The 27,049-nt window shown below is 42.9% G+C and overlaps 1 protein-coding gene across 1 annotated transcript in view; it reads left to right on the forward strand.

The window, feature by feature from the left end:
• The first annotated feature begins 571 nt into the window (after nt 1-571).
• The window catches only part of LOC122810669 (DNA nucleotidylexotransferase-like), a 128,095-nt gene continuing 101,617 nt past the window's right edge, over nt 572-27,049 (forward strand). The window contains exons 1-3 of the mRNA XM_044082238.1: nt 572-706; nt 19,391-19,726; nt 25,746-25,829. Of these exons, the coding sequence (XP_043938173.1) occupies nt 572-706; nt 19,391-19,726; nt 25,746-25,829 (555 nt within the window). The remainder of the gene's footprint in view (nt 707-19,390; nt 19,727-25,745; nt 25,830-27,049) is intronic.

The raw sequence follows: 27,049 nt of genomic DNA on the forward strand, positions 1-27,049 counted from the left end.
AAGGAGACATTTTCTATGTTTTTTGAGTTAACCCCTCCTGTGACAGTTGACATTCAGCTCTCACACCATAACAGGGCCTTCTATGCCCTTTTCCTGCACTTGCGCAGTTCCTGTCCACAGCTGGAAGGTTGCTGTGCATATGTGTGGCCTTGTAGCTCCAGATTCATGTAATATGTCGGTGCTCCCTGTCTTTATAAGGTGTCAGCTTTGAAACGGTTCAAACCACTGTCATCCCAGGGTGAGTGAGTTGATGTTGGCCTTTCACTCCCACCCTCCCTTGCCAGCTTTTTCAATGCCTGGGCTGCTAGTAGATCCTAGTCATGTGGGTTGTAGTTTGGCTTTATCCCCTCTTCAGAACAGAGATTTTCATTTTATCCATTTTGTAACTCCATTGCATCTTTGACGTTTTTTTGTATTTATTGTGGTGTGTGAAGGGCTTCCTTCACTATAATATCCATGGACGATTTATTATTATTTTTTGTTTAGTTTTGAATGTTTTATGACATTACGTTTGTTCTATGTTATTTATTTGATTTCTGTTTATTTCATATTTACTTTTACAGTATTATAGATGCAGTTATGTGTGTCCTGTCTGCCTTACAGGGGGAAGCAGTATGGCCATGATGTTGACTGCCTTATAACCCACCCAGTGGAGGGTCAGGAAGATGGATTGCTGCCAAAAGTCATCAGTTCACTAAACAGACAGGTAAAGAGAAAAATACCTTCATTCAGGAATGTGGTTATTTTTGTATAGGCAGTAAGTGAAATTAAATGAAAATGTTAATGTCAACATTTTGCCATAAAAGTGGAGAAATCTGATGCTAGCTTCATGCCATAGAGGGAGAAAGCCCTAACAACATGGCAGGACATGTGAATTAATCTAGCAGTTTGGGTACTTGTGGAAAAATAGTCAGAAGGGATGCGAGTCAGCCAGCTGCTGCTGACTAATCCATACAGATGGAGAGAGAGGTAACTGTGGCTTCAACATAGGTGACACCTAGTGGGAGCACTAGGTATTCACCTAGTTGAGTTCTGTGCCAGCTGAGATTACACTACTGTGGTGCAGTCACAATATGCAGATGAGGAGAGATTGGTGTGCAGAGGCATGCTTCACCTCCGGAGGCTCAGAGGAGCTGCTGAGGGTGCTGCCAGGGGAAAGAGGGCATCCTATCCCCCAAGTTCAGCAAGTTGGCCGACTCCCTACCACCAGGCTGTTGCCAGGGAATGAAGGGCTGGTAGGGATTCTTAAACAGAAACAATTGGGCTGTTGTGCTCTCACCTAGCCATGTAATAACTGGCTCCCATTCTCCCAGAAGTGAAGTTAAAGGAACCATCTGCTAAGGTCCTTGTGGAAAAGAAAGAGAGAAACAGAAGTATGTAGTGCTTAATTGGTTGTACTTGCCTATAAACTAAACATCAGTCACATGGAGGTACTTGCAGGACTGTGCTCTCTCTTTTTTTTTTTTTATAATCTCTGAAGCCATCACCATTCCTTGTTTCAGTACTGTATGTTTTGCTAGAAGTTCCACGTCCTTCCTTAATTTAGTGTCTCCACCTGTTTGAAACCTATAACCTGGACAGGATACCTGCAGATGCAGTTTGTCCTTCCATATCACTGTTGTAATATCACTTAGGGCTATCCTTGACAGGAGATCCATTATGTCCAGTCAGTATACCAAAGCCTTCAGCTCCTGTAGGCACCCCATGTCACATGTATACTTCCTGTACAAGACGTAGGGCATAAAGGTGATGTATGGATGCAAACATTCAGAACTTCTTTGCCACCAATCCAAACACAATTATCACCCATCAGTCTGAATGAATGCCCTTCTGCTGTGCTGGTTACCAAGCCGTTTTTTTTCAGATAAGTGTCCTGCTCGGATTTCTTCTCTTCCTTTTTATTCTTGTTTTGTATTGTGTTCATGTCATCCAAAAAGGGAAAATATCAGTCTGGGAGGTAGATTTCCCCATAAAGACGATCATGACCAGTGTCTTTTTGGCTTGGGTACTTCCTACAATCATGCACAGTGTTTTGTCTGCAAAATGTTTGTGCCCAAGTCCCTATGTAGTCACCTCTCTTCTTTGCCCATATACTTTGAGAACCAGCATCTTAAGTTGTTGGCTGAAGGTGCTGTTGCAGAATCCTCCCTTCCAGAGGGCCAGTCATCTGCCCAAAAGAAGGCCAAAAAAGTCATGCCTGATCCAAATACTGTTCAGCCTCCCTCAGATGTCTTTCTAGAGGCTAATGAAATCCCTGAAGACCAGCTAGTGCTTCCTTTTGATTCCTGTACCTTCACCCCATTGGAGGTCAATATGGCTATGAATTCTTGCACATCCTTGGAGACACTTCAAATGTCTGCATCCAAGGCCGAGAGTGAACTTCTGCTGATAATATCCGAGGGATTGAGGGGGATTCCTCAGATTTTAGTAAAGGGGGAAATTCCTACCACCGTTCTAGATTTGGGTCAGGGGTCTGACCCTCCAAGGGTGCTGTGAGTGGAAGACCCACAGAAAAACATTGTATTTTTGCTGTTGTAAGGGATCCCCAGCACGAATGGCAGGATTTTACTCTGGGTTTATTTTATGCTTTGATGACCTTAAACTCTCCTTAAGTGGTCTATGTTCCTGCTTCCCCATGGTCTTCCATTCTTGTTAAGAGGCATTGGGGAATTGGACTCCTCAGGTGAGGATTTGGACTCTGAGAAAGAATCCTTGGCCTATTCTTCCCTAATTCCTTCTCCCTTGGACTATGGTTCAGAGGAAGAGGATTCCTTAAGGCCAGACTCCTCTTTGGAAGAGTTGTCCTTTGGGAATACTATTGCCCACATGTTGAACTATTTTAAGTGGGATTGTTCCCAGGTCTCTGATATTCAAATAAGGTACTATGACCTCCTACAGTTGGAGTCTCTCAAACCATCTGCTTTTCCTCCTGTTCTGGCTGCCCTTTTAGATACCTTTTCTGCAGCTTCTGTAGCCCCCTCAGGCTTCTGCATCAAAGCAGATGGATAGATTCTACAAGGTGCCTGACAATTGTAAATTTCCTTATAAGTGCCCTTCTGCTAACCCTTCTGTCGGGTCAGTCTCTTCTGACAAGCCCTCCAAGTTGTTGCCTTCTACCAAGCTGCTGCTTTGTGATAAGGATAGCAAGGCCATTGAAAGGTTGGGCAAAAAGGTTTACACCTCTGCCTTTTTGTCCATTAGGGCCATTAACTACCAGATCCATATGACCAGGTTTATTTTGGCCCTCCTCTGCCAAGTTTTTAAGGCGGTTTCTGACCTCCCTGACTCTGAGAGGAAGGCTTCTGCCCTTTTGCTGTTGGTTCCACTTCTCAAGTTGCTCGTCATTCAATCAAATGCAGCTGATGCCTCTTCCAGGGCTGCTGCTTTTGGTTGAGTCATGAGGCGTTCTTCTTTGCTGTGTCTTCAGGCTCTGCTTGATGATATCAGGGCCAAACCTTTGGATGCTTCTTTGGATAACCAAAAGTTTTTTTGGGTCTGCTGCTCCAGGATAAAGGCAAAGCTTTGCAGGAGCTAAAACATTTTTGTTTCCACTCTTCCCAAGTTTCAGAGGAACTATCCTTCCAAGTCTTGCTTTGTTTTTAGGCAAACTCAACCCTCCCAAGGGTAAGGTTTCTAGGCATGGTCCTCCAGCTAAATCTACTCGGTCCTTGTACCCAGAAGCCTTCTTTTCAGGACAAGCCTGGTTCTGTTTGATGGTTGGCTTTCCCCTCCTCTCAGTCAGGTCCCCTTGTCTCTCTGCCTCTCACTGTCTCTTCCAAATTGGCTTTGGATCACCTCAGATTCTTGGGTTCTTTCCATTATCCATCAGGGTCATTGCATGGTTTGGAAGTCCCTTCCTCTCTTTTCAGGCATTCCTCAACCTCCTCGAAAACAGCTTCCTCATTTCCCAGAGGTTCTGCAATCTTTTTTGGATCAGGGCACTATTCAGGCTATGCCTCCCACCCAGGTGGGGAAGAGGTTTTACTCCAGAATATTTTGGTCCCCCAAAAGGAGGGTACGTGGAAACAGTTCTGGATCTTTCTCTGCTCAACACTTTTCTCATGATCCCTTCTTTTTGGATGCTGTCCCTTCAGACATTTCCTCTTCTGCTTCCTCAAGCCTTACTGGTGTCTCTAGATCTCAAGGATGCATACCTTCACATCTCCATTCACCCTTTCTTCAAGAAATCTTTACATTTTACATTTCTTTGTCTCTTCCTTGCATTTTTAGTTCTCTACAACAAATTACCTCACTGGGTGGATCTTCTCACACAAGACAAGGAGTCTCTTATCCATATGCATCTGTCCAGTCTTCAAATGACATTGTGGTTGATAGGGCTTTGATTCCTTTTAGGCACCTCTTTTCTGAGGACATGCTTTGGTTCTGCAGGAGGCCAGGAAACCCAATACTAAAGACATGCTTCTGGAGCATTTCTCCCCGGGCCTCCACTGAAAACAGGATCTGTAGAACCTAGTCGGACTTTCCCGGTCAACAAATGTTAAATAAAATAAATAAAAATAAATAAATACCAGAAAATCATACATATCCAAATGGAAAAGATTTCCTGTCTGGTGCCTCTCTCGCTGTCAGGATCCCCTGTCACTAAAGGTTCCTCTGTTTCTCTCTTTTTTTTTTTTTTTTTTTTTGATCTGCTCCATGTTGGATTGGCATAATCTTCGGTTAAAGCTCACTGGTCAAAAATTTCTACTTGTCTATCTTTGAATCCTCCTCTGACTGCTAGGTTTGAGGTCAAGCAATTCCTTAAATGCATCCTCCATATCAGGCCACACAGGAAGCCCATTGTGTCTTCTTGGGACCTTTATTTTGTACTCAAAATCAATTGAAGCTCCTTTAGAACATGGTTTTTCAACTTCATTACAACATTGTACTTGGAAGACTGTTCTTCTTTTGGCTCTTGCTTCAGCCAAGGACGTGTCTGAAACTCAGGCTGTCATGGCTGTTCCTCTGTGTTGTTTTTAGTTTTTCATGGAGACAGGTATCTCTTCATACTAATCCATCTTTCATGTCCAAAGTGTCAATGAGCTGTCCCTTAATCATGGAGACAGGTATCTCTTCATACTAATCCATCTTTCATGTCCAAAGTGTCAATGAGTTGTCCCTTAATCAGTTTATTTATCTTCCTTTTTTTCTCCTCAGTCTGCCAGTGAGAAGGTTCTTCACATCTTGGATTTGCATAGACAGCTAAGATATCATTGAGACAAAACTAAAGATCTGAAGTAGGAATGTTCATTTGTCAGCAACCTGTGGGTTACGGATCCGAGCCGGCAACTTGTTTCAAGCTAATGGATCCGAGCTCCTAGCCCCTCCCTTCACCCATAATCCCCTGCTAACCCTCCATGACCTCAGATCTAGTTTGCCGTGCTTGTGATGGCTGGATCCTCTTCAGAGCTCCGCAGATAAGTGAAAAAAGTTACCTTTTTTTCTACATTTTTCGTCAGAATTTAAATTTTTATTTTACATTAATACTTTTAAAGTGTGTATGAGTTAGGTTCCCTATATTTTGTTTAATTAATACCCTCCCTTCGCTGGTCGCTAGTGTGTGAGTGTGTGTTGAGTGTTTTTTTGGGGCCTGTGTGTGTGTGTAGTTTTATTCCTTTTAGTTAAAAAAAAACAAAAAAAAAAAAAAAAAAAGGGAATGGCTGAGGCCCCAGAAGCCATATTTTCTAAATGTACCGAGTGTGGCCATAAGCTCTCCCCGGCTGATGGCCGCACTCAGTGCGTTCGGTGCCTTGGGGTTGAACACCTCACCTCGGGCTGTACTATCTGTGCAGCATTCAACCCCAGGGCACTGAAAGAACGGTGGTCGAAGCTGGTCCTGGCGGGACTTCTAGCCCGGATTCAGCTTCGGCCTCCGCTACCTCTGCTACTCCTGTGGCTCCATCACAGCCTGTGATGGTTGCCACTCCTGACCCTCTGCCTCCGACTGGGACTCAAACTCCCGCTAAAGTGTCGGAGGACAGGGAGGCCAGGAGGGAGAAACAGAGGGAGAAGCACCACAAGCGGCAGGCCGAGACCTCCGTTTCGGCCCCGCCAGCTAAGCGGGCTTCTCCCTCCATTGCTTCTAGGTCTCCTCCTCCTCGGCTCCGATCCCCTTCTTTCTCCCCGGGGCCCGAGGAGGAGGAGACCCGATCTCCGTCGAGGTCATCGAGGCGGCATTCCAGGCCTGCCTCGGTGGCCTCTTCGAGATCCACATTCAGTTTATCTGATGCAGACTTGGACCGGATGATGCGAAGGTTCATCCAGGCCCAGCTGCAGATGGGAGTGCTCTTGCCTCCCCCCCCCCCTCAGGGGGGGAGCTCGACACCTTTTTTCCACCCAATTGCTCCTTCTCCGACCCGCTACCCGGGTTCGGAGCGCTCGGAGCCGAGCAGCCTTGGAGCCGGGGGTGGGTCGGCACCGACAGTACTTGGTACTTCAGATCCGACCCTACCCTCGAGTCTGTCGGATCCGACCTCTCGGAGCCGTGGTCCGAGCTTCGGATCCGACCCTACCCTCGAGTCTGTCGGATCCGACCTCTCGGAGCCGTGGTCCGAGCTTCGGATCCGGGGGATTCAGTGTGCCTTCGGCTCCGTCCATGTTGGAGCACACTGGTCCCTCAGATCCGACGGTCTTGGCACCGGCTCCGATCCCTTCATCGGATCCGAGTGGAAGCCGACTTTCGGATCCATTGGAGAGTGGCTCTCCCTCGGCATTCGATGTTGTGGAGAGGGCTCTGTTGAGAGCATCCGGACCGCCAGTCCTTGCATCGACTCTTCCCTGCACTCCCTCTCTGCTGGGCCAGGCTTCCATCACCCGGCCAAAGGGACAGCCTGCTTCGATGTCACAGATAGTTCCATTGGAACAAGATGTTGCTGGCGAGGCCTCCTCGGACAGTCCCCCCGAGGAAGCTCCCCGCAAGCATAAGTGCAAAAGGAGGCACGTGGACTCCCCTGAGTCCTTAACCGAGGACACGGACTTGGAGGAAGGGGAAGGCTCCCCAAGATCACCCCTGAGGATGTCTCCTTTGGAGACATCATGGAGATGCTGAGAATCAGAGGTGGGTGGTCTGCCCCCAAGTCTTCCTCTGACGAGTCCGTGTTTCTAGAGGCATTCGAGGCAGGCCCGTCTACCTCCTGGGTGTCCCCTCCAGCCTATCCCCTGGTGGACCTTATTACCACCAGGGCATGGAAGGATCCGGACACCGTGGAGCCAATACCCAAGTGACCGGATAGGATTCTTAGCCCCCCCCCCTCAGACCGGTCACATTGGAGTAAGGGCCCCCCTGTAAATGCCATGTTGACGGCGGCAGCCACAAAGAGGGAATTGGCTCAGGAGAGTCCCTCAGTCCATCCACCGAGCAAAGAGTCCCATTTGATGGATCGCTTAGGGAAGCGAGTCTTTAGTTCAGTGACCTTCTCAGTAAGGTCTCTGAACTATATGGCACATGTCATCAGGATGCAGCGGGATCTTATCAAAGAATACGCTGCACCCCCCCCCCCCCGAGTCCATGTCGGAGGAGGATAAACAATTGTACTCCACCCGAATGGCCACTCTGAGATCTATTTCAAGCACCTCTATGCGGCTATTGTCCCATGCCACAGAGGGAGCCGCTAGGGCCAGCGGAGCAGGCCTAGTCATAGGTTCATACTAGGCTATCTGCCCAAGGGCATTTATAAGCCTAGCCCATAGTTATGTGGCTTTCGCCACCCCTTTAGTTTGAATAAAAACTATGCCTATCATTTTTCTGTGCCTCTGTCAAGCAGTGACACTGAAGTAATCCCTGGGGTATATCTGCGATCTCCCATCCATTGGTCAAGATTCCTCTTGAACAAGGCCAGCGAGGTGCTCTGCCTCACATGTACCGGGATTTTGTTCCACAGCATAGGGAGTCTCTGGGTGATGAATCTGTCCCTCCAGCACGTTCTATTTATAACCGTGTCAAGGTTTAAGTCTCCGCCCTTGTGGTTCTGAGGGATCTGGATTTTTGAGGTGAAGCATATTCATCAAATCTGGGTTTGACATGGCCTTATATGTCAGGCACAGGTCACCTCTGAGCAAGCGGTATGAGACTGAATAGAGCTGGAGTTCTTTCAGTCGGGCAGCATAAGACATATTTTTGAGACCCTTTATCCTTTTGGTGAGGAACTTTTGGGGCCTTTCAAGCTGCAGCAGGTGTCTGGTCAGATACATTCCGAATGGGGCATTGTACTCAATCATAGGTCTAATGAGTGATGAGTACAGGGGGACGATGACCTCCCTTGATCTAGATGTGAATCCCTTCATGATCAGGTGGGCGATATAGAAGGTTTTCCTAACTACTTTAGCAAGACGTCAGGCCTGGCTCCGTCATTGCGACTTTACAGAGCCCTTTAAAGCGTCCTTCGCGAACACCCCCTTTGATGGTTCTGCCCTTTTTGGCAGAACAGTTCGCGAGATGCTTGTCCAGAGCGAGAAGGACGGGAAGACGTTGTCTGCCGTCAGAGTCCGCTTCTCTGCTCCCCAGCGGTCCTTTTCAAGGAACTAAAAGGGTCAGAAGAAGATGTGGTTCCGAAAATCACAACATTCCCAACCAGCTGCGGACAACCAGTCCTACTGTGGCAGAGGTGGACAGGGAGGACGTTGCCCTAGGGGCAGAGGGGCTCCGAGAAATTTCGGGTCCAGAGAACCTTTCTCTGAACGGCCCGCGCAGCAGCCCTGAGGGGTTGCCCGGCTGCTCCACTCTGGAGGCAGTCGGGGGGGCGTTTTTCGAAGCATCTAGCGGCATGGGAGTCCATAACAACAGACCGCTGGGTGCTTCGCATCATATCCAGAGGGTACAAAATACCAATTCTCCATGTCCCCCAATCCAAGAACCTCCCCGATGTACCACCTGATCACAGGGAGGCCGCAGCCGCAGAAATACAGCAGCTGCTAAGAAAAAGAGCCATCCAGCCCGTCCCCCAAGACCGGCTCGGATTAGGGTTCCACTCCAGGTTCTTTTTGGTGCCAAAAAAGACGGGGGATCTGAGACCCATCCTAGACCTTTCCCGCTTGAACCTGTCAGTAACAAAGGAAAAATTCCGAATGGTCACTCTTCAATCTATCCTCCCCCTTCTGAGGGAGAACGATTGGATGTGCTCTATAGACCTCAAGGATGCGTATTACCACATCTTAATGGACAAACGATCCAGGAGGTTCCTTCGCTTCTGGCTGAGAGCCAGTCACTACCAGTTCAGGGTCCTTCCCTTTGGCCTCACCACAGCCCCCCGGGTGTTCACCAAAGTGTTAGCAGTGATTGCGGCCCACCTGAGACTCCAGGGAATTCAGGTCTTCCCGTACCTGGACGACTGGCTCCTGATCGCACCAACATGGCATCTACTTTGCTCAGCCAGAAACTTCTTTCTCCATCTAGCCCCACAACTAGGCATTACTATCAATGTCGGCAAATCCCTACTGGCTCCAACACAGATCCTAGAATTTATAGGTGCCAGAATAAACACCAGAGATTTGTGAGCCTTCCTAACTGCCGAGAGAATCAGAAATCTTCAACTTCATGTGCGGGCTATCCTTCATTCAGAGGCTTCACCAGCGGAATTGATCCTGAGGGCACTAGGCTCCATGGCAGCAGCGATTACACTCCTTCCATGCACCCGTTTGAACATGCGAGTCCTGCATTGGACTCTTGTTAGTGCAATGGTCCTTCCTATCCCTTCCTCTCCACCATCCCATTGCTATCAGCAAGGCTTGCAGAAGGGTGCTACTATGGTGGCTCCAAGCATCAAACTTCCATACGGGCCATCCCTTCTGCACCTTTCCCCCTATCGCCACGGTGACCACGGACGCTTCCCGCCTTGGGTGGGGGGGGCATTACTCAGGCAGGACAGTCCAAGGCATGTGGAACGATACAGAGACCTCCCTGCATATCAACGTTCTGGAGATGACAGCGGTGCTGTTGGCGTTGCAAGCACTTCAGAGCTTCCTCCCCGCAGGAACGATTACAATTCACTCGGACAACATGTCAGTGGTCTGGTATATCAACAAACAGGGGGGAACCAGATATTATCCTCTTTGCCGCAAAGCCATGAGAGTGTGGGAATGGGCGATCTCCACCAACCGCTTTCTGATTGCAACGCACATTCCGGGGAGGACCAACATCCTAGCGGACAAGCTCAGCCGCACCCTTCTTACCCCCTACGAGTGGTCTCTCAATCTTCTAGTAGTGAAGCAGATATTCGCAACTTGGGGGCAACCCTGCTGCAATCTTTTTGCGTCTCCATCAAATGCCAAATGCGACAATTTCTTCACTCTAATCCCCCCACCAGGGGAATCTCCAAGAGATGCTCTGGTGCATGCTTGGCCACCCGGTCTACTCTATGCCTATCCTCCTCTTCCAATGATGATACAACTCTTACAGAAAGCCTCGCAGTTGGGGAGCAAGATGATTCTCATTGCCCCATTCTGGCCTCGACAAATTTGGTTCCCTTACCTGTGGTCTCACCGTGTGAATCACCCTTGGATTCTAGATCACATTCCGGATCTCATCTCCCATCCATTGGACTTGCCAACTCCAAACCTGGACAATCTGAAACTGACAGCTTGGTTGCTCCAGTTCCACTCCTAGTTAGGACTCCCGGTATCTCTTCACCAGTCAAAGCCATCCTCGTGGCAGCACATAAGCCCTCCACCAGGAAGGTATATCACAGCAAATGGAACGTTTTTCCATCTGGGCGGAGCGCCGCAATCTAGATCCCTTTACAGCAAAGTGCAATTGGCAGCCATTTCTCATTATCATGTGGGACATGATACAGGACCCTTGATGTCAGCCAAATTGTGTAAAACCTTTCTCAAGGGTACCTTTTTACTTAGACCTCCTGTAAAAGAAGCCGTACCCCCATGGGATCTTACTTTAGTTCTTCAAGCCTTGACTGCTCCACCCTTTGAACCCGCTGCTTCAGTGGATCTCAAATTCTTGTCATGGAAAACAGCATTCCTTGTAGCCATTACTTCAGCGAAAAGAGTGTCGGAACTTCAGGCTCTTTCTGTAAAGCCTCCATACCTGATTTTTCACCCTGATAGAGTGCACCTCAGGATCAATCCCTCCTTTCTTCCCAAGATAGCATCAGAAACCAACATAAACCAATCCATAAATTTACCGGTTTTCTTCCCTAAATATCAAAATAAGGGTGAATACAAGCTGCACTCATTGGATGTTCATAGGCAGCTTCGTTTTTATACCCATAGGACGGCTGTCCATAGGCAATCCGACCAGCTGTTCATTTCCTTTGCCAAATTTAACTTGGGGAAAGCTATCTCTAAAGTATTTTTATCTCGCTAGATTTCCCAATGTATCCTGCTAGCTTATCAAGCCTCGGGTAGACCTGCACCAGAAGGAGTTCGTGCTCATTCCACTCGCTCCATTTCTACTTCTGCGGCTTTCAAGTCTAGAGTTCCTTTGGATGATATTTGTTCTGCAGCCACTTGGGCTTCATCTCATACCTTTATCAACCACTACAAGCTAGACCTGCTTTCTAGAGGGAGAGCATCCTTTGGCTCTGCGGTGCTTCGTAATATCCTTCCATGATGGCCACCCACGGTGCAGGTAGCTGGGGGACTCTGTCCCACAGGTTGCTGACAAATGAACATTCCTACTTCAGATTTAGAAGTTATGTACTCACCATAACGTTCCATCTGAGTAGGTAGTTCATTTGTCTGCAACCATCCCCCCCTCCTTCCCCCTGACCTTCTTGGCTCTATTAGATTTTAGGTATCCTTTCTTGGATATATATGGAGAGGCAAACTTGATCTGAGGTCATGGAGGGTTAGCAGGGGATTATGGGTGAAGGAAGGGGATAGGAGCTCGGATCCAATAGCTTGAAACAAGTTGCCGGCTCGGATCCGATATCGGATCCGTAACCCACAGGTTGCAGACAAATGAACTACCTACTCAGATGGAACGTTATGGTGAGTACATAACTTCTAATTATTCACAAATCTGAGCATAGATATATATATATATATATATATATATATATATATATATATATATATATATATACACACACACACATTATGTATATATATATATATATATATATATATATATATATATATATATATATATATATATATATAGATCATCTCCTCACTGTTGCCGTATTCACTCCCTCCCTCCTTCCACCTCTGTCTTGACTCTTGCCCTGAGTTCTATTTCCGTCTTGGCCAAGGAGGCCCTTCTTCCTTCTGCTTTCTTTAGTTTTCTTTCTGGATGCATATGTTCCTCCTTGTCCTTGAATGTATTTTGCTGCTCCTGGGGCTTTTTCAGTTCTGAGTGTTCACTTCCATATGTCCCTTTATACCCTACATCTTGCATGGGGCACATGTGATATATAACTCCTATAGGAGTTGAAGGCTTTGGTATACTGGTTGGACATAGGAATATCCTTGGCAGGAGATCCCTTAGGTGAAGAATACTACTGCAGTAGAGAGAAGGACATCTACTGTTAGGGTAAGATTTTACACAACTGTACTTTATGTACCTTTGCAGTTACGTGATTTGCTACAGCTGACCTTTTTAACTGTACACAAGCATACATTCAAGTGCTCTCTGTGTTTCTAGGATTCACCAAGTATACCTTTTGCTAGTGTTTCTCCTCCCAGGGTTTTGACATACATATGTGTGTCGGCCCAATCTGGCCAATGCATTGTCATCCCTTTTGGTAAAAACTCTGTACCCATGAACTACCACATAGGTGGTAGTCTACTTAACACCAAAAGTATGATAAGAGACCTTGGGACACAGGTGGACAGTAGTCTCTCCTATGATAATCACATCGCCACATTAGTCAGGAAATCCTTCTACATGGCACAACTCATCAAAAAAGGTTTCTCATCCAGGAAGAAAGAGTTAATTGTTCCTCTCTACTCATCACTCATTAGACCCATTATGGAGTACAATGTCCCTTATGGTATGTACCTCACAAGACATCTACAACAACTGGAAAGGCCACAGAAATACCTCTCAAAGAGGATTACCGGCCTCAAACAGATGCCCTGCGCAAACAGTCTAAAAAAACTCCAGCTTTACTCCCTTGCATATCGTCTACTCAAAGGCGATATCTGCCTAACATACAAAGCCTTGTCAAAACCCAGAGCTGTTGGACAAGCTCCTCTTAAAGAAATCCCAGTCCCTCCGAGTTACATGCTCTAGGGACCTAAACCTTGTCATAACAATAAACAGAACGTGCTGGAGAGATAGATTCCTGTCTGAGACATTTCATACTCTGGAACAAACTACCTATCTATGTCAAACAAAGCTCCTCATTACCACTCTTCAAAAAAAATCTTGATGATTGGATGGGAAATAGGAAATTCACCCCAGGGAACACTTCTGTGGCTCTGCTCGACAAGGGCACAGGAAAATAATTTTCTTGGGTGGTGAAAGCCAGGGTACCTTTTTTGGCTAGGCTTATATAGGCCCTAGGGCCAATAGCCTATTACCTACCTATGAACATTGTGTATATATATATATATATATATATATATATATATATATAAATGTGTGTGTGTGTGTGTGTGTGTATCTATTATTTATACATATATATATATATATATATATGTAGAAATAAAGAGGTTATAGTGCCCCTCTACTCATCACTCATCTGACCCATCATATAGAGTACAATGCCCCAGTTGGGATGCATCTCACAAGATACTTCCAACAGCTGGAAAGACCACAAAAGTACCTCACCAAGAGGATTACTGGCCTCAAACATATGTCCTATGCAGACCTACTGAAAAAATTCCGGCTGTACTCAGTGGTATATGGCTTACTCAGAGGTGATCTCTGCCTGACTTACAAAGCCATGTCCAACTCAGAATTGATGGACATGCTCCATCTAAAAAAATCCAAGTCACTGCGAGCCACGCGCTCTAGTGAGTTAAACCTTGCCACAACAATAAATAGAACATGCTGGAGGGATAGATTCCTATCACAGAGACTCCCCATGCTTTGGAACAAAATTCCTATCTACATTAGGCAGAGCCCATCACTAACTCTTCAAGAGAAACCTTGACGAGTGGATGGGTAACAGAAAATACACCCCTGGGATCACTTATTGGCTCTGCTTGACAGAGGCTCAGTTAATTAATCAATGGGGCGTCGAAAGCCGACACACTGTGGCTAGGCTTATAAATGCCCTCGGGCAGATAGCCTAGTACCCCTACATATATATATATATATATATATATATATCTATATATATATATATATATATATATATATACACACACACACACACACACACACAATATGTGTGTTTTATTTATATAGATATATATATATATATATATATATATATATATATATATAAATATATATAAATATATATAAATATAGAGAGCGAGAGCTATATATATATATAAATATATTTATATACACACATTTTATATATATATATATATATATATATATGAGAGAAGCAAAAAGGCGAACGCTGACACCACACTATGTAGCTTGAGAAACTGAAAACGATGAAGCAAACTCGTGCAAACCAGCAGGACTAAATAAAAACACTTCCCTAAGAGGAAGTTACCTAATAAAACTTATGCACAAGCAGGCAGAGAACCTGCAAGAAAAGGTACTGAGCTGTTTTCAAAAACTGACTCAACTTCTAACAAAATTGACAAATTCAAAATGTTTATGAACACTAATTGTTTTTTAGATAATGATGCTTTTAGTGGAAAAAGTAAAGATCCTGTTATTTCTAACTGTTCACTTAAAGACATGATTTATTTATTTGGTAAAAAACTGAATAATATTAATACATTGAAGTTAGATAATGCTTATTTATCTAAATGTTTGAACATTAATGTCATTCCTAAAGGCTTGAGATTTTTTAAATTTCCTATGGGCATAAATGTGAATGACAATACAAAAAAAGAATTTAACTTGTTTTTTGATAAATGTGGCATTGAGTTCATGAAGCTGTTAATTAAATGTAATGATGAGAAGTTAGTTAGACTAATGGATGAAACAGAAAAACTGAATGTAAACATTTTAATTGATTTATTATTTAAACAATGGGAAAGGTTATATAATAAACAGTTTGTTACAGCTGATTTAAATATAAAAAAATCTCTAGAAAGGAAAAATTCTAAACTTACTAGGGATATTCAGCAGTATGAGAGAGGGGCTATATATGGGTGGAAAGAAGGACAGTTTAAAGCTGTCGACAATTTACACAATCGACAGCAGGTCCCCTCAGATTATGATTATAATTCTCAGGCTCAAAGTAATTCCCATTTTTTCAAGGACAGAGGTCAAGACAGAAGAAGGGATTGGAAATGGGGGGGGGGGGATTGGAAGAAACCCCATCATCAACAATAGCCAATACAAATAATATGAATCTAGAGTTAGTTACTAATGTAGATTTGCAGACTACACAGCAAACTGCTACTAAACATGACGTACATAACACCACAAAGTACTGTGAGATTTCTTCCACAGATGGTGTGACTTACAGGTACAAGAGCTTTAACATTTTTAACTATACAGATGTTGAGCTCGATATGTCTTATTTCAGTTTACTTTCTAAGGGCTTGAAATACATACCAACTACTAAATTTGATGTGGTTGATAATATTTGTCAAGTTAAATTGTATACTAGGAAATTAAACTTGGCAGAAATGTTTAATAATCCCATTAATAATGTTACTGGCTCTAATAATGACTGTAAAATTCTGAAAAAGAAAAGTACCTTTATACCCCCATGCCATCCAACGATTGTTTTTTTTGAAAAATGTATTGTTAAGCAGATTTATGAGCTTAACAACAAAAATAAGTTTAGGAGAATGGAACATAATTTATCTAGAGAAGAACAGGACACCCTACAAATGTTGAGGAAGAATAGATCAATAAGGGTGATGAAACCTGACAAGGGTGGGGGTTTAGTTCTTTTTGATCAACTTACATGTACCTCTAAACTTCATGATATTTTACATTCTACTGACAGTTATGAGATCATATCTGTTAATGAACTTAATATAGCCTATAGAAAAATTGATTGTCACCTCGAGGACTTTCTTATAGACAGGCAAATTAGTTTGGATACTTACAACTTTGTCAAAGTGGAATTTCCTGTGTTAGCCAAGTTAGGTGGCATCCCCAAAGTTCATAAGAATGTGTCTGACCCGCCTTTTAGACCAATTGTTTCTGGCAGCAGATCTAAAACATTCCCTTTGGGTGTGGTCATCGACCATACTTTGAAACATGTGTACGAAAAAGTATTTCATCTTGCCAAGGAGTCTTGGTATTTTTTAGCTTATTTTCCTACACATTTATATAAAAAAGATTTGTTATACATAACTATTGATGTCATAGACCTTTTCTCTTGCATCCCCAAAAGTGAGGGGTTAAAAGCATTTAATCGTAGTATTACTAAATATGCAGGGTTGGATTGGGATAAGATATGGTTGATTACAGATATGATGAGTATGGTATTGGACAACAATTTCATCTTTTTTGAAGGAGAGATTTTTAAACAAACTAAGGGTGTAGCTATGGGTGCTGCGTGTGCTCCCATTTTTGCTAATATGGTCATGCTCGACTGGGAGGAGTCTGTAGTGTTCACCAGTGACTTCTATTTTCACATCAAATATTACACTCACTACCTTGACTATATATATATATTATGGGATGGTGACACTGAGACATTGACTGAATTTATAGAATTCATTAACACCAGTAGTTCTTATTTGAAATTTACACACGCATTCAGTCATGATGGTCTGGCATACCTTGACACCCTTGTCTCTCCGGCTAATTTTGGGTTTAAATCTAGAATATACAGGAAACCCATTTTCTAATAACTATCTTGAATATTCTAGTAATCACCCAAAAAGTCTTTTAAGGAACATCTATAAGGGACAGTTGATTAGAGCAGTTAGAATGACTTCAGACTACATAGATAAGATAGCTGAAGTTGAGTATATTACGGCTATGTTCAGTGATAGAGGTTATGACCTTGGTATGATGCAAAATGTAAGTAAGCAGGTTATTCAAGGCTGGGGTTCTAGGTACACACCTTTGTTAGGAATAAATTCTCAAGGTAATAATGTTGTTACCCTTGCTAGAGTTATTCGTAGTGATTTAAACAAAGCTTGTGTAATCGAATATGGTCCTTGTAGTTATAAGATGAGGCAATTGGTTAATAAAAGTTGGTTTATTATTATGGCGGATGCTTCTATATCCAACATTTTAGGTGATAAACCCTACTTTGTAAACAAAATGGGTATGAACTTGAAAAGGTTGTTAGAAAATACGATGTTTCTGACTTCTAACACTTCTAAACCTACACAGAAGTGTGGTAGATGCAACTGGTGCTTTGCTATTAACAACAGTCAAGGCACTAGGTTAAGCAACACTACCAACACCTCTATTAGATTCAAGGCAGGTTATTGTACTACTAAACTTGTCATATATATCGCATTATGTTCAGCTTGTCCCGCTTTCTACATTGGGAAGACCGAGAGACAGCTGAACAAAAGAATATGCGGTCATTTTTACTCCATTAGAAAGAGAGATGAGAAGAATGCCCTATATAAGCACATAAAACAAGAGGGTTCTGAACACAAATTCACTTTTAGTATTATTGACCTTATTCAAATAGACCCTAGGGGGGGAGACTATAAGAGTTGGTTGTCTTATAGAGAAATGTGGTGGCAAATTTTTACTGATGCTGCCTCACCCCCAGGTTTGAATGAATCACTGTCTATTAAACCTCTGCTATACAAAATACGTTAGTGTCGAAACATAAGTTTTTAACAAATATGAATTTCAGAGGAATTTATGTATTATATTTTATAGGATACATATGTATTTATAACATAATTGTTTATTTCTGTTACTTATTCATTTTGGAATGTTTTTGTTTATTGTTTATGCAGAAAGTTTTAGTGGAGTATGTTGCTTTAAAATTTTTGGAGCCAAAACATCTATTTAAGGGCTGTAATTCAGAATGTTTTTTTGTTTTGAGGAAGCCTGTATTGTAACAGGTGAAAGCGCTCAACTGTTATTAAAAGTGTTTTTATTTAGTCCTGCTGGTTTGCACGAGTTTGTTTCATTGTTTTCAGTTTCTCAAGCTACATAGTGTGGTGTCAGTGTTCGCCTTTTTGCTTGTTTTATGGTGTACTTATAACGCTTGGATTATCTTGATATATATGAGAGAGAGATATATAAATATATATATAGAGAGAAAGATATATATATATATATATATATATATATATATATATATATATATAAATGTATAGATTTAGATTTTTGTTTTGCCAGTTTTTGGCTGCCCCCAGCTAATCAATTGATCCCAGTACCTCTCCTTTTTTTTTCTGTCCCAGTTCTTCTCCTTGTCCCTCAGGATATACTACAGCCGGTGAATAGATTTAAGATTTTGGGGCAACATCATACTGCAACAGGGTAATGTTTTTTTCCTATTTTCCCCTGCTACTGCACGCGAGTAGTACCAGCCTATGGTTGGAACATTCAGTGGTGGTCAGTTAATGTTGAAGCTCATCCTCACTTCCTCAAGAGGCTTATATCAGCAAGACATACTGTGTAACTGTAAATGACATTTCACAGTTACTTCCCTGCTCTCCACCAGGAAAATTGAACCACAGTAATGTGCCCATTTTGTGAACTGTCCATCCTCCCTCTCCGGGATGGGCATGCCCACCCTCACTTGCCAGCACCTCAGACACTTGCTGCTAATCAAAAAAGTTTCTTTGGACTATTGTCAGGATTTTATCCCTCCACACCATGGTAATAACCATGTTTTGATATTTTGTTCAGAAGCACTGCCTCTCTAACTTTATAAAAGCTTCTGTAGTAATGACAGTTGAATTTCTGTGTGTGTGTGTGTGTGTGTGTGTGTGTGTGTGTGTGTGTGTGTGTTGCTGCCATTTGTGTGCCTTCTTTTATATATACTGACACACCTGCAGTAGTAGTAATGGGTGCACTTTTATAATACCATGCTGTGCTGAATTCTCATGTTTCAGTGCAACTCTCTTAAAGTGCAACTTTTCCATTTTTTTTTTTTTTTTTTTTTTTTTTTTTTTTTTGCCTTGAGAGTATTGTACTTTCATCATTTATTTATTTTGTAATTAACTTCCCTGACGTCTGCGGTAGTGCAGAAGTGTAAAATATATAACTTTACTGTCATGTGAAGGTCCGTTAACTGTGTCATGGATGAGGCCCCTAATTTCAGGTCATACTTCTGGTTAGTTGTAGTGTTTCATCTCTGTCTGTGTGAAGTGGGTGAAGACCATACAATAGCTTTTAGGGTTGAATGAGACCACCCTATGTAATCTGTGCAATTAATTTGTGTATTCAAGCATTTCTTTTTTTTGTTTCCTACAGGGTCTGGTACTGTATCACAGTATTAATGAAAACACCTACAGTGAACGGCAAGACCTGGAACACTTGAGCAGCAAAACCACTAGCTTTGACCATTTTGAACGATGCTTCTCCATCTTTAAACTATACACTCAAATGGTCAGTGGTGAAGGGCCCATTAAGCTGCCCCTGCTCAGTAATTTGAAAACCATTGAACACTGCGCTAGTGATGTACCTGAGGAAGAGTTCTCGGGCATAGAGGCAGAGCAACTGCAAAAATGGAAGGCTGTACGAGTGGATTTGGTTGTTGTTCCTTTCAGCCAATATGCTTATGCCCTTTTGGGATGGACAGGCTCAAAGGTACATATCTTGTTGGTCCTTTTTGTTAAGTGTTGCATTAATTTATTGTGATGTGTCAGTTCGTTTCGTTTTTTGCCTTCACTTGTACTGGTCAGTGCTTATTGTCCCAAGTTGCTCACTAAAGTGAATTTTATATGACAAGCAAAGTGATGAGCTCTATTTAAAGAGGATCCCAGCATACCTCTCAGCTGTACAGATTTCCACAGAATGTCCATATTTTTGTATCGTATTTTTGATCAGTTCTTCCTAAAATTTGTGATCTTCTGGCAAATGATTTTGATGATCTGAGGACTGAAGTCACTAAATAATAATATACATTTATGTTTCATACTTCATATCCTTCAGAAAAATGCACACCAAGACAACCCCTGCTGTTATTCTAGCAACTTTCTGAGTTTATAAGAGCAATATTTAAAATCCAACCCTATTTTTGAGCCTTTGTCCAGTTTTTTTTTGTGCTAAGAGGTTGAGCGCTGTGATTCCCAGGGCAGGGATGACTGGATTTATTAGTTTATGTAATCAGGTAGGTTGACAGGACCTGCAGTAGTGCTGTTTTTAGCTAGCATCTGAAAAAATACTAATGTAACCAGTATAAAAGAACACATTCATGCAGCACCAATAGGAGACTTCAATCTTCAGTTCTAGTCCTTGGATTGCTTTTGCTTATGCAAAAAAACAATTGTGCATAGAACAGGAAGGGCTGTTCAATTGTATGTATTTATTTATTTTGGGGGGGGTGTTTGCATTAGTACATGAGTTTTCTATCTAAATGATGGTTGTAAATTTACCCCAGCATGTTTCTGAAATGCAGTGCAAGTAATTTTGTTTTCTATACCAATCAACAAGCAGTATCACTGTAATACATTTCCTTGATGTAAAAATGTTGTTAATGACAAATACCAATCTTTTTGCTACTGCTATGGAAACAAATGGATCCCTCATAGTCCAGCATTTTAGACCAGTGTTATATTCCCACTAAACAGAAGTCTAAAATGCCCGACTCTAACTGTATATGTTTAGGCAGCATTAAAGATGTGGAGTAGTGAAGTTTGAGTTTCCATTGTTAAAAGAGGTATTGTCTCATAAAGTCCTCGAGTAGCTAAGGTTATTTATTTATTTATTTTTAACACATACTAAAGAGATACGAGTGCCTAACAAACCATGTGCAGTACAAAAATGAGATACAGGAAGTTGTTCAACAACACAGGTTTAATACAATGACGTAATCATGAGTAGGACCTTAAACAATCTACTGATGTTTGTTTGTCAGTTGTTTTGTGACAAGCGCAGGCTTCCTTTGTCTGTTTAGTGACAAGAGTATTCTGCTGACTGCAAACATCTTCCTACTTCACTGAGTTAATGCATTCAAAGATCAACCCTGGCACTGTTATCCTTATAAGATGATGATGTGTTTTATATGAGCTGGAAAGTAAGTAAATCTGTAGATCTGCATAGGAAAAACATTTCTGTAAGTGGGTAGACGCTATGCAAGTAAATATCTGTGTAGTTGGCCTGTTTGTTCCTGTTAGGCATTGATTAGTTTCTAGGAAGTAGTTTTGAACCTTGGCAAGATGCTAGTACCCCAACTCATGAAAAGAGGATTAACCTGTACTTTACTTGTTAGCTGAAAACGCCGAAGGATGCATGTTTTGTTTGGTCCTATTTCATCAGTCCTGTAATTTATGGAAGCAGAATTTATGAACTCCTGTTTTGTGTAGCCTCATACTCTGAATGTTTTCTATGACTGTATCCTTATCGAATCCATGTTTGCCATAAAAGCCACATGAGCTGAGTTTGCCAGATGTTGCTGTGCCACTTCTAGACTTGTAGTGATAACACCAGCGTAAAAATACACAGGGTGGTGAATCCCAATTTTAAATATATAGATGTACACATACACATAAAACATGCATATGTAAAATATATATCTCCTTGTGTAAATTACATGCATATCTGTGTGAGATTATTTATATATATATATATATATATATATATATGCACATACAAATATTGCAGTAGATGCTGATGCTTTGATATGAACTCTGATTTTTTTTTTTTGTAAATGCAGTGTGTATATTTGGTGGTTCAGAACTAGGTGTAGATGAATACTAGGCTGGACAAGCAGAAGGTTACTGTTAGCTGCCTGTTGGGAGCCAGAATCCGCCACATAACACAAGCACTCAGGTCACTCCAGAACAAGTACAAATATGACTCTGTCATTGCTCATGTTGGTGTGAATGACCTGACATGTATCTCCCTGGACTACATGAAAAGAGACAGGGAGGAGCTCTCTGATCATGTAGCCCAGGCTGGTATGACCCTGACCCTAAGTAGCATCATGCCCTCACCAAGAATGATACCTCAGTATAAAGAAAAAAATGATCAATTTCAACAATTGGCTAAGCTTCTGTTGTCATTCAAAGGGGATCCAGTGTCTGTCAGCCTGGGACAACATGCTCGACAAGCCACGTTGCTTCGCAAGAGATGGCTTGCACCTGTCACTCCTAGGCTTTCGAATACTGGCCAAGGCTCTTGCTGCCCCCATAGTGCCTTTTTTAGGCAAGGTTCAAAAGTAAAACCCACCTCCGTAAACAGCACAGTTAAAAAAAAAAATGAGGGTTATGCTACTCAACGCCAGGAGTTTAAGTCTCAAAATACACGTGCTCTAAGCACTCCTCAGTATGGAGAACATCGACATCTGTGCAGTAACTGAAACCTGGTTCAAGGCTCCAGAGAGCACCCTAGCACTACCGGGCTACAACTCATACCACACGTTTCGACCACAGAACACGGACCAAAACACAAAAGGAGGGGGTGTATCTATATTCATCAAGGATACCTACATCTCCAGGTTAGTGGCGCAGCATGATACCTCTGAGATCATCCATGTGCAACTAACATCGGGCAAATCTGCAGTGCAAATTGTGGCCTGCTACAGATCACCCTCCATGACCCAGGACCACCACTCCACCTTTCTGGAGACTGGAAAACATGAAGGTCCTACCGAACACCTTGATATTGGGCGATTTCAATTACCCTACCATTCACTGGGAAAACTACTCAAATATAAACTCCCAGGCCCAGCGCTTCCTGGAATTCATCAACTCAAACGCCCTGGATTAGCTGGTAAACTCCACTACCAGAGGTGAAAACATAGTGGACCTGGTCATCACCAACATGGGCGACAGGTGTTCCACACAGGAGGTCAACTAATCACTCTATGTCCACACCCCACCACCACCCCCAACCAAGGAAACCACAGTAAAAAAACTTTTCTAAAGCAAACTTCACCTTACTTAAGACAGAGGTGGTAAGTTTCACAGCCCCCATGCTAAAGGATAATGCTGCCCAATATGCAGAAACCTTTACAAATGCACTCTATGAGCACCTACAAGGATGCATGGATCATGCCATCTCTAGCAAAACCAAGACTCACTCCTCTAAGAGAAGGAAACCAGTTTGGTGGACCCCTGCCATAAACAGGCTATACAATAGAAGGAGGAAACTAGTTCAGAAAAAAAACAAATCCCAAGAAGGAAAGACATCCCTGATCAGTATCAGTATGAAACTAAGGTCCCTCATGAAATCATCCAAGGCTAACTTCGAAAGAAAAATAGCCAAGGATTCAAAAGATAACCACAAAGCCTTCTTTAGCTGTGTTAAGAATCTAAGTGGCAACTCACAGATATGCACTGAACTAGTGCAAAATAGCACAAAATATACTGAACCCACTGATATTGCCAACATCCTGGCAGATAGATTCAGTGCAACCCCCCCCCCCCCCACACCTCTAAAAGAGCCCACAACAATACCGGAAAAGTGTAGTGTCCCAAAAATCACAGACGTGGAGGTGAAAGCCCTTTTAAAAGCCAAAAACACAGTGTCAATGGGACCAGATGGTGTCCCAGGCTGCGTCTTGCATGAACTACAGAACAAACTAACCCCCCACCTAAACACACTGTTCAACCTCAGCCTCTCCACAGGCTACGTGCCCATAAAATGGCACACAGCAACGGTTATTCCTCTCCACAAAGGAGGGGCCACAACTGATCCTGGTAACTATCGGTCTGCAAGGCTGTGGAGCACTTCATCATGGAACTCATTAACAAAGACATTGGGAACCTCCAAACACTTGACCCGACCCACTTCGGCTTTGTTAAGGACAGATCATGCCTACTAAACCTGGTTGACTTCTTCGAGAAAGTCACCAAGGCCATAGACGAGGGAAAGGTGGTTCACACAGCCTACCTTGACCTCGCCAAGGCTTTTGACACCATTCCCCGCTTGGGTATTACAGAAAAACTCACCAGCCAGAACATAAACCCCTATGTCACAGGATGGGTTGCCAACTGGCTTACAGACAGAACTCACACGGTAAGAATAGCAGGCTCCAGGTCCAACTGTAAACCAGTCACAAGTGGTGTCCTGCAAGGCTCGGTCCTGGGACCCATACTGTTCGGCATATACTTCTCAAAAGTACAGGCAAACACAGGAGGACTATGGTTAACCAAGTTTGCAGATGATTGCAAACTGGGAGCCGTAATTGACTGTACGTCTGACACGGACATCCTCCAAAAGGGGCCTTACTGAGACGGACACCTGCTGTCAAAGTCATGGCTTCAAGCTAAATGCCAAAAAAAATACATAGTCATCCCATTTGGGAAAAACAAAACACCCACGAATTACCACATAGATGGCAGCCCCCTTAATACAGAAGAGGTAATAAGAGATCTGGGGACCCAGGTAGATAGTAATCTCTCCTTTGACAATCATATGCCAAAGTAGTTAGGAAATCCTTCTATGTGGCCCATCCAGTTACTAAAGGGTTTGCATCTGGAAATAAAGAGGTTATAGTGCCCCTCTACTCGTCACTCATTAGACCCATCATAGAGTACAATGCCCCATTTGGGTTGTACCTCACAAGACACTTCTAACAGCTGGAAAGACCACAAAAGTACCTCACCAAGAGGATTACTGGCCTCAAACATATGTCCTATGCAGCCTGACTGAAAAAAACTCTGGCTGTACTCAGTGGCATATCGCTTACTCAGAGGTGATCTCTGCCTGACTTACAAAGCCATGTCCAACTCAGAACTGATGGACATGCTCTACCTAAAGAAATCCAAGTCACTGTGAGCCACGCACTCTAGTGAGCTAAACCTCACCACAACAATAAATAGAACATGCTGGAGGGATAGATTCCTGTCACAGTGATTCCCCATGCTTTGGAACAAAATTCCAGACTACATCAGGCAGAGCCCCTCACTAACACTCTTCAGGAGAAACCTTGACGAGTGGATGGGTAACAGAAAATACACCCCTGGGTTCACTTCATTGGCTCTGCTTGACAGAGGATCAGTTAATTAGTCAATGAGGTGGCAAAAGCTGACACACACTGGCTAGGCTTATAAATGCCCTCGGGCAGATAGCCTAGTACCTACCTATGAACTGCTGTGCTGAAAATACTAAGCTGATAGTGACAAATGGGAATAGCTGATGAATGAGACATTTCAAGAGAAGGAAATGGTGGTGGTCTGTTTAAACAAAGTATTTCTTTGAGCAGTGTATGTCTGTTTTGCCATTACTTTTTTAGTTATGTAGTTCTTGTGATATTCATTTAAACTTGCTATAACAACTCATGCATACCAAAACAAAGTTTGCAATGACCGTTATCTTTTGTATCAGCCTTACGATTAACAACAGAAAAAGGCAATGCATACATGTAGGCCGTTTTAATCATTTTACACTTGGAATAAAATCTGAAATGTATTTTTCAGCAGAGCAAATAACATTGTAAAAGACAAGAGAAAGGTTGCTGTAAAATAAAAAAGATGCTAAAGAAATTGCAGTTCTTACTTTTTAGGCATGGAGTGTTGCACACCAACATTTTGAGTGCCATTTTTTTACAGTCATGACTGATTATGAACAGCTGGTGTGCTTCCACATTCTGGCTTTATTTTCTCCGTGCACACTGTATTTTCAAACCTACTCTGCTTTTATTTATTTATTTTTTGTGCAGTGTTTTGAAAGAGAGCTGCGTCGATATGCCAGCCACGAGAAGAACATGATTCTGAATAGCCATGCCTTGTATGACAAGCAACAGGTAAGCCTCGACAGAGTTTTGGAAGTTCTGACAGGTCAGTAGTCTGATAGGTTTGCAGATGGTACCTTGAGTGGGAAGCATTTGAAGGCCAGGGCCAGACCAAGGTGTAATAAAATTGTGTTTTTACAACCCAAGTCATTAAGTATGTTTGAAGACCTTATTTGGCCATTAAAACTCAGCTTATGTACTGCACATTGTTTGTTACTCTTATAGTTTTACTTGATACTCTGCTTGTGTTTCATTCAGTTTTGTTATTCACAATGGTGGAGGATTTCTTTGGTCAAAGGTACTTAATGAAACTACTGCATGCATGCATTAATTCATTCATTTATTGCAGACTACTGATTCTTTCATTCATACATTTATTTAGTCATCGCTTCTGTGAAGTACTTTAAATCTGATAAATCAGTAAAACAAAATATGACATGAAGCAGACGTTCTTAGTGTTTCACTGTTGCAGTCCTCACATATGGGTTATCCAGTTCCTGATAGCCCTCAGTCGGCCTGAATACCAGAGTCCTTGGTATATGACGTCGGCTGCCGCTGGTTGTAAAATTGATGTCAGAATGTCAGGTATAAAGGGAGGCAGACGACGCCATTTCCTCAGACTTTCTTGCCACAGAGCCTGAAGCAGATGCAATTCGCACTAGTGCAGGTCGGCCGTTTACCTTCACTTTGCTTTCCGACTACCAAGTTGAAGATGCCTTCAGATAAGTACCCCGTTGGGGATCCTCTTTTCTTGCTTTAACGAATGTAAGATAAAGTTAATAACTGTCTTGCCTGTGGAAAACAGATTCCACATCGTGATTTCCATTCCTATTGTATAACTTGTTTGGGCCTTGAGCACGACGTCCCTAACTGCGATCTCTGTGTTACCTTTAACCCGTGTACCATATGCCATAGAGCTAAGGTTTTGTATAAGCATTTCGGAGTCTGGCCTAAGTTCGTCGGTATGGTGTCTTCTGGTCTCCCAACTTTAGATATACCTAGGAAACGCAAAGACAAGGACCACAACATGCCTAGGGTTAAATCTGCCAACTATGCACCAGTGAAATTGGTCGTCAGCACAGCGGTAATCAGTGAGGCACTTTCGCAGCCCCTGCAGTCTGCAGAATTTCAGCTGTAAGCCTCTGCAGAGACCTTTACGGAGTCCTCCATGCCACAGGCTGCTTTTTCATCTTCAGACCCTCCGCCTGTCGCCGCCTCAGATGGGTCCAGAG

Source organism: Protopterus annectens, chromosome 9.part0 (genome assembly GCF_019279795.1).
Source record: "Protopterus annectens isolate FY-2018-M chromosome 9.part0, PAN1.0, whole genome shotgun sequence".
Classification (NCBI taxonomy): domain Eukaryota; kingdom Metazoa; phylum Chordata; order Ceratodontiformes; family Protopteridae; genus Protopterus; species Protopterus annectens.